Below are 11,061 nucleotides of genomic sequence, written 5' to 3' on the forward strand. Positions count from 1 at the left end.
GACCCAGACCCAGAACCAGACCCAGAACCAGAACCAGACCCAGAACTAGAACCTGACCCAGACCCAGAACCAGATCCAGAACCAGACCCAGAACCACACCCAGAACCAGAACCAGACCCAGACCCAGAACTAGACCCAGACCCAGAACCAGAACCAGACCCAGACCCAGACCCAGAACCAGAACCAGACCCAGACCCAGACCCAGAACCTGACCCAGACCCAGAACCAGACCCAGACCCAGACCCAGAACTAGACCCAGACCCAGAACCAGACCCAGAACCTGACCCAGACCCAGAACCAGAACCAGACCCAGAACCAGAACCAGAACCAGACCCAGACCCAGAACCAGAACCAGACCCAGAACCAGAACCAGAACCAGACCCAGAACCAGAACCAGACCCAGACCCAGAACCAGACCCAGAACTAGAACCTGACCCAGACCCAGAACCAGAACCAGACCCAGAACCTGACCCAGAACCAGAACCAGAACCAGAACCAGACCAGACCCAGAACCAGACCCAGACCCAGAACCAGATCCAGAACCAGACCCAGAACCACACCCAGAACCTGACCCAGACCCAGAACCAGACCAGAACCAGACCCAGAACCAGACCCAGAACCTGACCCAGACCCAGAACCAGAACCAGACCCAGACCCAGAACTAGAACCAGAACCAGAACCAGAACCAGACCCAGAACCAGACCCAGACCCAGACCCAGACCCAGAACCTGACCCAGAACCTGACCCAGAACCAGACCCAGACCCAGAACTAGAACCAGAACCAGAACCAGACCCAGACCCAGAACCAGAACCAGACCCAGAACTAGAACCAGAACCAGAACCAGACCAGACCCAGAACCAGACCCAGACCCAGAACCTGACCCAGAACCTGACACAGAACCAGACCCAGAACCAGACCCAGAACTAGAACCTGACCCAGAACTAGAACCAGAACCAGAACCAGACCCAGACCCAGACCCAGAACTAGAACCAGAACCAGACCCAGACCCAGAACCAGACCCAGACCCAGAACTAGACCCAGACCCAGACCCAGACCCAGACCCAGAACCTGACCCAGAACCAGAACCAGAACCAGACCCAGACCCAGAACCAGAACCAGACCCAGAACCAGAACCAGAACCAGACCCAGACCCAGAACCAGACCCAGAACCAGAACCAGACCCAGAACTAGAACCTGACCCAGACCAGAACCAGAACCAGACCCAGACCCAGAACCAGAACCAGACCCAGACCCAGAACCAGAACCAGACCCAGAACCACAACCAGACCCAGAACCAGACCCAGACCCAGAACTAGACCCAGACCCAGACCCAGAACCAGACCCAGAACCAGACCCAGAACCTGACCCAGACCAGAACCAGAACCAGACCCAGACCCAGAACCAGAACCAGAACCAGAACCAGAACCAGACCCAGACCCAGAACCAGAACCAGACCCAGAACCAGAACCAGAACCAGACCCAGAACCAGAACCAGAACCAGAACCAGACCCAGACCCAGAACCAGACCCAGAACCAGAACCAGACCCAGAACTAGAACCTGACCCAGACCCAGAACCAGAACCAGACCCAGAACCTGACCCAGAACCAGAACCAGAACCAGAACCAGACCCAGACCCAGAACCAGAACCAGACCCAGACCCAGAACCAGATCCAGAACCAGACCCAGAACCACACCCAGAACCTGACCCAGACCCAGAACCAGACCCAGACCCAGACCCAGAACCAGACCCAGACCCAGACCCAGAACTAGAACCAGAACCAGAACCAGACCCAGACCCAGAACCAGACCCAGACCCAGAACCTGACCCAGAACCTGACCCAGACCCAGACCCAGAACTAGAACCAGAACCAGACCCAGACCCAGAACTAGACCCAGACCCAGACCCAGACCCAGACCCAGAACCAGAACCAGAACCAGAACCAGAACCAGACCCAGAACCAGAACCAGACCCAGACCCAGAACCAGACCCAGAACCAGACCCAGAACTAGAACCTGACCCAGACCCAGAACCAGAACCAGAACCAGACCCAGAACCAGACCCAGAACCAGACCCAGAACCACACCTAGAACCTGACCCAGACCCAGAACCAGACCCAGACCCAGACCCAGAACTAGACCCAGACCCAGAACCAGACCCAGAACCAGACCCAGAACCTGACCCAGACCCAGAACCAGAACCAGACCCAGACCCAGAACCAGAACCAGACCCAGACCCAGACCCAGAACCAGAACCAGACCCAGAACCAGAACCAGACCCAGAACCAGAACCAGAACCAGACCCAGACCCAGAACCAGACCCAGAACCAGAACCAGACCCAGAACTAGAACCTGACCCAGACCCAGAACCAGAACCAGACCCAGAACCTGACCCAGAACCAGAACAGACCCAGACCCAGAACCAGAACCAGACCCAGACCCAGAACCAGATCCAGAACCAGACCCAGAACCACACCCAGAACCTGACCCAGACCCAGAACCAGACCCAGACCCAGACCCAGACCCAGAACCAGAACCTGACCCAGAACCAGAACCAGACCCAGACCCAGAACCAGATCCAGAACCAGACCCAGAACCACACCAGAACCAGACCCAGACCCAGAACCTGACCCAGACCCAGAACCAGACCCAGACCCAGACCCAGACCCAGAACCAGAACCAGACCCAGAACCAGAACCAGATCCAGAACCAGACCAGAACCACACCCAGAACCTGACCCAGACCCAGACCCAGACCCAGAACCAGAACCAGAACCAGACCCAGAACCAGAACCAGACCCAGACCCAGAACCAGAACCAGAACCAGACCCAGACTCACCCCAGGTCCAGGACCGGTGGTTTGTCCCGCCCCCGCCGGTAGCACAGGTACAGGTGAGGGTTGTTGATGATCCCGGCGCTGAGTTCGGCAGAGTGACCCCCCAGGGTTTTCTCTATGCAGGTGAATCCTTCCGGCACTTCCTCCCCCAGACCGCGAGCGATCACCGCCAGGTCCGTCACCGGCTCCGCCGCCCGGACCGCCGCCGACGAAGAGGAGGAGGAAGAGGAGGAGGAGGTCCGGCCGTCTTCGTCCAGGGACCTCCAGGGCCCGGCCGGGTCCAGGCCCGCCACCACGAAGTAGTCCACCAGCTGGGGACATTTCTCATCCGTCATGCCTCCTGACTGGCCTTCCCTGCAGGGTCAGAGGTCAGAGGGTTAAATACTTCCTACCTTTTTATTAATATCATAAACCCTGAGAATCCTTTAGTGATTATAAATTACAGGAAGAACAGCAGATCCCAGGAGACTCCATAACAGGCAGCTTCCTGAAGTCCTGGCAGGAATTGGTTAAAATCTGCAGAATCGGAGACATATCTAAATTATGAGATGGTGTGCCTACGACTCGGATTTTGCACCAAACAGAACTGATAACAGATTCAAACTATGGACCTCAACAGGACTGACTACATACTATTCATTTTCCCACAAAGGAAAATTTCAGAGTTTTGAAACCTTACAGAAGGATCACGGATTGGGAAAAGATGATTTCTTTAGGTACCTGCAGGTGAGACATTATTTTAATACATATTTTAAAGAGGGGTTGAGAGAAAGTGATTCCAGTTTCATGGGTGTATTCCTATCACTAATTAAGCCTGGGTCAGAAAGCAGAATCATCTCCAAATGATATAACGTTACACAGCTATCTAAACAGGGGAATCCAGAATACATAAAGAGGAAATGGGAGAAAGAAATGAAGACAACAGTCTCACAAGAGGACTGGGAGGGAATAAGTCAACTGCAGTCGATCTGGACCGGATCCATGGCGGGAGTTCTGCTGGAAAAACATTCCACGATTTTTGTTACACCATTCAGAGAAGATATCAAAGCAATGGCGCCACCTGCTGGAGATTTTAAAAATTAAAAGTAATTTTTTAAAATAAAAGTTACACTGCAGCTTTAAGTAGTGAATATGTTAATATTCATATGGAAGTGCCCATCACTTCCATATGTTTTTTGGGACTGCCAGGTAATAAGACCATATTGGGAAGAGCTCCATAAACACATTGAAAACATATTTCATGTGAACATTGCATTTAAATGTGAAACGATGTATCTGGGCAAACTTGCGGTTGGACAATTGGACCAATTCAGACAAAAAGCTGCTGGCTGTCCTACTAGCAGCCAGTAAGAAATGCATCACCAGGAAAAGGCTGAAAGTTTATCGGATTTATGTTATGGAAAGGATTTCTTTCTCCCTTCAACTTGAAAAAGGTAAATTTGATAAGATCTGGACCAAATGGACTGAGTATGTAAACCCAGTCAGATCAGACGTCACTGGATTATGTTTGCTACCCTTCAATATTCTTGAGATCTTCTATTGCTTGAAGTGGTGCAACTCCCAATTTTTATTTTTTTATTTTATTATTTTGTTCAAATTTATAACCGTTTCCAACTAAAAGTGTTGAACCACCAGTAAGGCGATGTGGACACAGCCACTGGATTCCGCGCTAGATTCTTGTATGTGATGAAACTTTCTGAATAAAAGAAAAAATAATGGAAAAAACAAAACCCGGAGAATCCTGCAGAGGAAAAACACGGCTATGGATTCAATCCAAAACGGAACGGCATCAGAACCGGACCAAACCGGCTTGGACCAGATGTGAACTGGAAGAAACCCGGTTAGAACCAGGTTCCGATCAGGTGATTGATCCAGATTACATTTCTGTCTGTGACTCCAGATTCAGAACCTGCTTCACTTTCTCTCCGACTGTTCCTTCCCGTCGGGCTCAGATTTGGACCCGTCATCAGGGAAAGAGGTCAAAGGTCATCTGGCAAACAGGAAGAGGCCTGCCAGCCTATTTCCTGTGTGGTTACCGGTTGCCATGGTGATAGCATATCCGGTTACCTGCGGTTCTGATCGGATCATCCGGCCCAGATGAACAGGAAGCACTGCAGCAGCTGGTTCTGACCCACACAGAACCCAGCAGAACCAATCAGAACCGAGCAGGGTTCTGCAACCGGTTAAAAACCAGAACCAGAACCAGAACCAGAACCAGAATCAGGACCAGGACAAGGACCAGAACCAGGACCAGAACCAGGACCAGGACCGACCCAAACAGCAGAATGGTTTGCTGCACTTCCTCCCCAGCTGAGCATCGGGTGGGCGGGGCTTACTGCTCACTTCCTTTTTCCACAGGAAGGAGAAAAAGACGATGAAAATAAATACGATAAAGTCGGCCGGTTTCAGAATCAGAACCGAGTGATCCAAAAGCAGCTTCAGGGAAGCTAAAGCCTTCAGAACCTCCAGAACCAGAACCAGACCCAGAACCAGGACCAGAACCAGAACCAGAACCAGGACCAGAACCAGAACCAGAAACAGAACCATCAGCCAGACAGTTTCCCTCCATTGGTTGGTTGTAGGATTGTTGTAGAGTTCTAGAAGAGCGTCACATCACTGGGCTGATGGTTCTGTTGGTTCTGTTGGTTCTGTTGGTTCTGGTGGTTCTGGTCCGGTTTTCCCTCACAGCTCCTGTTTTAAAGGTTTTTAAATTACAGGACGTCTTTTAGCGGTGATCTATTTATTCTATTTATTATATTTATGATATTTATTATATTTATGATATTATTATATTTATTCTATTTATTATATTTATGATATTTATTATATTTATGATATTTATTCTATTTTTATATTTATGATATTTATTCTATTTATTATATTTATGATATTTATTCTATTTATTATATTTATGATATTTATTCTATTTATTCTATTTATTATATTTATGATATTTATTCTATTTATTATATTTATGATATTTATTCTATTTATTCTATTTATTATATTTATGATATTTATTATATTTATGATATTTATTATATTTATTCTATTTATTATATTTATGATATTTATTATATTTATGATATTTATTCTATTTATTATATTTATTATATTTATGATATTTATTCTATTTATTATATTTATGATATTTATTCTATTTATTATATTTATGATATTTATTCTATTTATTCTATTTATTATATTTATGATATTTATTCTATTTATTCTATTTATTATATTTATGATATTTATTCTATTTATGATATTTATTCTATTTATTATATTTATGATATTTATTCTATTTATTCTATTTATGATATTTATTCTATTTATTCTATTTATTATATTTATGATATTTATTCTATTTATTATATTTATGATATTTATTCTATTTATTATATTTATGATATTTATGATATTTATTCTATTTATTATATTTATTCTATTTATTATATTTATGATATTTATTATATTTATGATATTTATTCTATTTATTATATTTATGATATTTATTCTATTTATTCTATTTATTATATTTATGATATTTATTCTATTTATTATATTTATGATATTTATTCTATTTATTCTATTTATTATATTTATTCTATTTATTCTATTTATATATTTATTCTATTTATGATATTTATTCTATTTATTATTTATGATATTTATTCTATTTATTCTATTTTTATATTTATTATATTTATTCTATTTATTATATTTATTCTATTTATTATATTTATGATATTTATTCTATTTATTCTATTTATTCTATTTATGATATTTATTCTATTTATTCTATTTATGATATTTATTATATTTCACCTTTTGAGAGTTTTTAATGTGTGGATATGAATTGATGAGGGATTAATAAAGTTTTTCTATTCTATAATATAGAATTTTATATTTCATGACATTTATTTCTTATTTTGCTCTTGAATCTTTTTTAAGAAACAAACTCTTCATCGGAGTCTTCCTCGCTGAACAGATTGTTGCCATGGTTACAGAACCTGAGTTCTTCCTGTTCAGCTGACTCAGAACCGGGTCACACAGTGTTTCCTTCCACTCAACTTTCCATAAAGAAGTTGCACAGGCTTCCTTAGAAACAGCCAGTGGCTGTGTGCTTGTGAGAGCCAGAACCGGAACCGGAACTGGAACCGGAACCGGAGCCAGAACCGGAACCGGAACCGGAACCGGAACCGGAACCAGAACTCTCTTGTTGAATGAAGTGATCTGGGTTTTATTGAAAGCTTCAATGTTGTTCCTGGGGTGGTTCTAGACTCCGGCCGTCTCTGGCCGGTTCCGGCCCGTCTCTGGCCGGTTCCGGCCCGTCTCTGGCCGGTTCCGGCCCGTCTCTGGCCGGTTCCGGCCCGTCTCTGGCCGGTTTCAGCAGCAGGCTGAAAGCTGAAGCTCTGAGGCTCCAAATATCTGCCTCTATTTTTATCTGCAGCAGAGAAGAGAGAAGCAGCTGCTGCCGGGATGACAGAGCAGAACCAGAACCAGAACTGGATCAGAACCCAACCCGTTCAGGAGAACCAGAGCAGAACTGCTAGCCAACAGAATCACTACTCTGCTGGGTGGTGCTGGTTCTGATCCACTGATCCACAGAAACACAGAACAACAACATGGCCGCTGGGGATGGATGCTGGTTGGATGCTGATTGGATGCTGGGTGGATGGATGCTGGCCCCAGTGCATGCTGGGATTTGGTGTCCTCTATGATCTCATGGATTCTTCCAGATAAATTCATCCTGAAATGGGCGGTACCGGTCAGACTGATTAACTATAATGGATGGATCCAGTTGGTCAGACTGAGGCTGCCTCTATTTTGGTTCTGGTCCAGCAGGACCAGAATCGGGTTTGTTATGGAAGCATCGGTGTTTCGGTTCCTTCAGGGACAGACATGAGTCGACACGTCCTGGAAGCTCCAGCAGCCAAAACAAATCCAGAGTCGGTCACATGACTCCCAGGAGGGCTGCGATTGGAAGAAAACCTTCAGGAATCTGGATCACCTGGTTTAGGTTCTGCTGGTCCAAATGATGATGATTCCTCTGATCAGATTCATGGTTCTTCACATCAGGAGAAGAGGAACTCCTGGGAACCTTAACCCTCTGCTTCATGTGCATTAATAATTCATAAAAACTCCTGATGTCAGGAGCAGAGATCTCACCTGCTTCTCCATGATGCAGCTCCTCCATCATCCAACCACCCATCTAACCATCATCCATCATCAGCAGCATGCGGGGCAGCATGCATGAAAACAGGCCTAAAACTCATGCAGCAGCCGGGTTCCATCATCGGACAGCCCATGGTGAAGGTCTGGCCAGGCTCTGGAGCATCTTTCCCGGTCACAGCGAGTCGGTCAGAGGCCCTGACAAGCTCCGGTACCACCGAAACGAACAGGTTAAGGAGAACGGTTACGGTACCAGCAGAACATTGGAACCGGATTAGTTTTGTTCTGCTGTTTTTAGCAATAATGTTTAAAACTATTGTTATTAATAAATAATAATAACAATAATCATTCTGGCGGCGCTAAGGATCATTCAACCCGGATAAAACCCGAACCCATCCCTCTGGTACCGAACTGCGGCAGGTCCGAACATCACTGAAAACAAGCCAGGGAACTGTCCGACAATAGGCGCATCGCGGTGTCCGTTACCCTCCGAAGCAGTTAGGGGCTAACTGGGAGCTGGACTGGGTCCGGCCCGGTTCGATTCTGAGCGGCACCGGGTCAGCCGGAGGCGGGAGTACCGTACCTGGACTTGTTAGCTTGTTCGACCCGCAGGTGAGAGGAGGGAGGATCATGGTCAGGTCCATGCCAGCCAGGTTCCGTCCATGTTAGCAGCTCTGATCCGAGAGGCGCAGGAGAAGAAGAGAAAGAGGAAGAGGGACGCAACACGGCACACTGCTTCCGGAAGAGACCTTCAGAATAAGAGCACGGACGCCTCACCTGCAGTTAATCACATTTCCAATTGTTGTTGATGTCATTTACATTCCGTTCATCCATCCATCATCCATCCATCCATCATCCATCCATCCATCATCCATCATCCATCCATCCATCATCCTTCCATCCATCATCCATCCATCCGTTCATTGTAGCAGGTTGGATGGATGATGGATGGATGATGGATTGATGAATGATGGATGGATGATGATGGATGGATGATGGATGGATGATGGATGGATGAATGATGGATGGATGATGATGGATGGATGATGGATGGATGAATGATGGATGGATGATGGATGGATGGATGATGGATGGATGATGGATGGATGAATGATGGATGGATGAATGATGGATGGATGATGGATGGATGGATGATGGATGGATGGATGAATGATGGATGGATGATGGATGGATGAATGATGGATGGATGATGATGGATGGATGATGGATGGATGATGGATGGATGAATGATGGATGGATGATGATGGATGGATGATGGATGGATGATGGATGATGGAACATCAGCTTTAAACATCTCTGTGCTTTCATTGGTTGATTAATCTTCCAACTGTTTGTCTAATAAATAATCTATAAATCCATCAGACTTCCTTCAGGGTGTTTCTCTTGAGTTTGAGATTAGTGGTACTTTTACTTTGAAGCCTCGCAGCACTGTTTCCGGTTCAGATGCGGTCACATTGACGCAGCTGTCAGAAGGCGAAAGATGAATTTATTAACCCACTGCAGAACCGTCCCCTCCATCTGGACCAGAACCAGATCCGACCCAGCAGGGAGTTTCACATTGAAAGATCCAGAACTGATGGCAGAACACAACAGAACCGTTCTGGTACAGGTCCGCCATGTATAATCTGCTGTTTCCTCTTCCAGAATCAGACTGGATCCTGGTACCAGAACCAAGTACCTGAACCGCCCTCTGGTTCTGTCTCCTCCAGATGAACCGGTTCTTCAATCAGATGTGTGGAGAACGTTGTGAATATTTCTGAAATTTATCAGGCCTGTTGCTGCAGAAAATAGAGGAAGCGGTAAAACCAGCACTTCCTGTTGCCTTTGCACTGACAATCATCAGTTCTGCTTCAACTTCAAGGTTATTCAAGGTCACAGTGGGGAGGGCAGACCTGAAGCTAAAAGCTCAACACTTTTATTTTTAATTGATTGTAAAAGTAAACAATAAAATGGCTTACATTAGATGTAGTTTCGTCTGGAGAATACGGGGCCCCTATTGACCCCTGATGGCCCCCATGTAGAACCGCCCATGGCCTGACTCAAAAGTGAGGCTTTTCTTTCTTGTTTATAAAAACTGGTGATAATTTTTTATGTAAATGTTTCAGCTAAAGAAGCTATTAGCAGATTAATACAGCAACAATAACAGACTGTAGGTGGCGCTGTTACAGAGTTCCTCAGTAAATCGTGCTGAAGCTGTTGCTTGGACCTGCAATGACCATATATGGGCGATGACATCACGGGGAGAAGTTCAGAGTGGAGAGGCTTCAAATGTCTCTTATTGGTGAGGTTTTGTTTAAAATATTTTTAAAGATAATTTCGATTCATATTTCTTCATTCTGGACAAAATTATTTTCATTTCAAAGTTTTCATTCACATAAAACTTTTAATTTTTCATAAAGTTCTGGTGCCTGCTGCAAAATATCCCCACCGCACAATGCTGCCTCCACCATGTTTGACTGTGGGAATATGTTAATTTCCTCCTACCTGAGCTGTGGATACCTGCAGCTCCTCCATAGTCGCCATGGTAATGCTCTCCTACAGGCTGACAGTCTAATGGACGAACAGGTCAGTTAATACAGGGGTGTGAATACTTTTGTAAGAGACTGCAGGTTAAAGTTATAATTAAAGTGATTATAATCATTTTAATGTTTGTTGAAGAGAAAATCAGATGAAAGAGAACGTAGCGCACGTGAGAAACGGACAGCAGGGGGCAGCAGTTCCGCAGGTTGCTTTATTTTCTGTAAAATTGAGTCATGACAATCCGCCTTCAGAAACGGCTTCTGCTGACGTCAGAAGCACTTCCGGGTTAAAACATTTACTATTTCCCTGGTTATTAATATTATCAATAAACTCCAATAAAAACACTTGAATACAAACATAATCAGCTTTTCCTCTAAAACTATAAACAGCACAAAGGATGTGAGAAATTCATAAACATCAGTAGAAACATTATGAAATATGGCCTCAGTCTCAAACACACATCAGGTTCATAGAACCGTTTTGTTCGTGATTCTGTCCACATCCAGTTTGT

At 45.1% G+C, this 11,061-nt stretch overlaps 1 protein-coding gene across 1 annotated transcript in view; it reads right to left on the reverse strand.

Moving 5' to 3' along the window:
• The window catches only part of LOC129351045 (DENN domain-containing protein 4B-like), a 52,055-nt gene extending 43,328 nt beyond the window's left edge, over positions 1-8,727 (reverse strand). Inside the window, 2 exon segments of the mRNA XM_055019813.1 lie at positions 2,838-3,188; positions 8,593-8,727. Coding sequence (XP_054875788.1) covers positions 2,838-3,169 — 332 coding nt within the window. The 5' untranslated portion in view covers positions 3,170-3,188; positions 8,593-8,727.
• Positions 8,728-11,061: the final 2,334 nt, after the last annotated feature.

This window comes from Poeciliopsis prolifica, unplaced genomic scaffold, assembly GCF_027474105.1.
Source record: "Poeciliopsis prolifica strain line A6 unplaced genomic scaffold, Auburn_PproV2 SCAFFOLD063, whole genome shotgun sequence".
Classification (NCBI taxonomy): domain Eukaryota; kingdom Metazoa; phylum Chordata; class Actinopteri; order Cyprinodontiformes; family Poeciliidae; genus Poeciliopsis; species Poeciliopsis prolifica.